The sequence below is a fragment of the Pyrgilauda ruficollis genome, unplaced genomic scaffold (assembly GCF_017590135.1).
Source record: "Pyrgilauda ruficollis isolate IOZ18807 unplaced genomic scaffold, ASM1759013v1 scaffold562, whole genome shotgun sequence".
Lineage (NCBI taxonomy): Eukaryota > Metazoa > Chordata > Aves > Passeriformes > Passeridae > Pyrgilauda > Pyrgilauda ruficollis.
This window is the reverse complement of record NW_024527289.1, coordinates 29302-31722: the sequence shown is the minus strand read 5'-3', so window position 1 is coordinate 31722 and position 2421 is coordinate 29302. Positions and strand designations below refer to the sequence as shown.

General features: G+C 66.5%; 1 protein-coding gene across 1 annotated transcript in view; it reads right to left on the bottom strand.

Annotated features, from left to right (window-relative positions):
• Window positions 1-585: 585 nt before the first annotated feature.
• DNMT1 (DNA methyltransferase 1) overlaps window positions 586-2421 on the bottom strand; it is a gene marked incomplete at both ends in the record, with an annotated part of 26804 nt that continues 24968 nt past the window's right edge. Inside the window, 2 exons of the mRNA XM_041481766.1 lie at window positions 586-702; window positions 1953-2162. Of these exons, the coding sequence (XP_041337700.1) occupies window positions 586-702; window positions 1953-2162 (327 nt within the window). The remainder of the gene's footprint in view (window positions 703-1952; window positions 2163-2421) is intronic.

Here is a 2421-nt window from a genome sequence, read left to right as displayed (position 1 = left end):
ACAGGGACACCGTGACGGGGACAGGGACAGGGGACAGGGGACACAGGGACAGGGACGGGGGACACAGGGACACCGTGACAGGGACAGGGGACACAGGGACACCGTGACAGGGACAGGGGACACAGGGACACCGTGACTGGGACAGGGACACAGGGATGGGGACAGGGGCACCGTGACAGCGACAGGGACAGGGGACAGAGGGACAGGGACACCATGAGAGGGACAGGGGCAGGGGACACAGGGACAGGGACAGGGGATGGGGACAGGGGACACAGGGACACCGGGACAGGGACAGGGACGGGGACAGGGACACCGTGACAAGGACAGGGGACAGGGACACAGGGATGGGGACAGGGGACAAAGGGACAAGGGGACAATGGACAATGGGGACAAAGGGACGAGAGGACAATGGACAACGGACAATGGGACAAGGAGACAAAGGGACAAGAGGACAAAGGACAATGGGACAAGGAGACAAAGGGACAAGAGGACAAAGGACAATGGGACAAGAGGACCATTGGACACTGGAGAAGGGGACACTGAGAAGGGGACACTGGGGACAGCGGGGCCAGCGGTGCCACCCACCTGGCGGTGCTTGTCCAGGATGTTGCCGAAGAGCCGGAAGGTGTCGGGGAAGCCCTGGGAGCGCGCGCACTCCCGCACGCTGACCACGCGGTGCTGCTCGGGGTGCAGCACCCGGCCCTGCAACGGCCACCGCTGCCACCGGGGACCCACGGGGACACGGGGACACCCACGGGGACACGGGGACAGCAGGGACAGCAGGGACCCACGGGGACACCGGGGACAGCAGGGACACCCATGGGGACAGCAGGGACCCCCACGGGGACACAGGGACAGCAGGGACCCACGGGGACAGCAGAGACCCCGGAGACAGCAGGGACACCAGGGACCCTGGGGACAGCAGGGACACCCACGGGGACACGGGGACAGCAGGGACACCCACGGGGACACGGGGACAGCAGGGACACCCACGGGGACACGGGGACAGCAGGGACACCCACGGGGACAGCAGGGACCCCAGGGACAGCAGGGACACCGGGGACAGCAGGGACCCCCACGGGGACACGGGGACAGCAGGGACCCCCACGGGGACAGGGGACAGCAGGGACACCCACGGGGACACCGGGGACACCGAGGACAGCAGGGACCCCCACGGGGACAGCAGGGACCCCAGGGACAGCAGGGACACCGGGGACAGCAGGGACCCCACAGCAACGTGGGGACACCAGGGACCCCACAGCAACAGCAGAGACCCCCACAGCAACGTGGGGACCACCAGAGACCACCACACCCAACATGGTGGCCACTGGAGACCATCAAACCCAACCATTGGGACATGGTGGACACCAGAGACCATCACACCCAACATGGTGGACACCAGAGACCATCACACCCAACATGGTGGACACCGGAGACCCCCACACCCAACCACTGGGACACGGTGGACATTGGAGACCCCCACAGGGACACAGGGACACCGTGACGGGGACAGGGACAGGGGACAGGGGACACAGGGACAGGGACGGGGGACACAGGGACACCGTGACAGGGACAGGGGACACAGGGACACCGTGACTGGGACAGGGACACAGGGATGGGGACAGGGGCACCGTGACAGCGACAGGGACAGGGGACAGAGGGACAGGGACACCATGAGAGGGACAGGGGCAGGGGACACAGGGACAGGGACAGGGGATGGGGACAGGGGACACAGGGACACCGGGACAGGGACAGGGACGGGGACAGGGACACCGTGACAAGGACAGGGGACAGGGACACAGGGATGGGGACAGGGGACAAAGGGACAAGGGGACAATGGACAATGGGGACAAAGGGACGAGAGGACAATGGACAACGGACAATGGGACAAGGAGACAAAGGGACAAGAGGACAAAGGACAATGGGACAAGGAGACAAAGGGACAAGAGGACAAAGGACAATGGGACAAGAGGACCATTGGACACTGGAGAAGGGGACACTGAGAAGGGGACACTGGGGACAGCGGGGCCAGCGGTGCCACCCACCTGGCGGTGCTTGTCCAGGATGTTGCCGAAGAGCCGGAAGGTGTCGGGGAAGCCCTGGGAGCGCGCGCACTCCCGCACGCTGACCACGCGGTGCTGCTCGGGGTGCAGCACCCGGCCCTGCAACGGCCACCGCTGCCACCGGGGACCCACGGGGACACGGGGACACCCACGGGGACACGGGGACAGCAGGGACAGCAGGGACCCACGGGGACACCGGGGACAGCAGGGACACCCATGGGGACAGCAGGGACCCCCACGGGGACACAGGGACAGCAGGGACCCACGGGGACAGCAGAGACCCCGGAGACAGCAGGGACACCAGGGACCCTGGGGACAGCAGGGACACCCACGGGGACAGCAGGGACCCCCGCGGGGA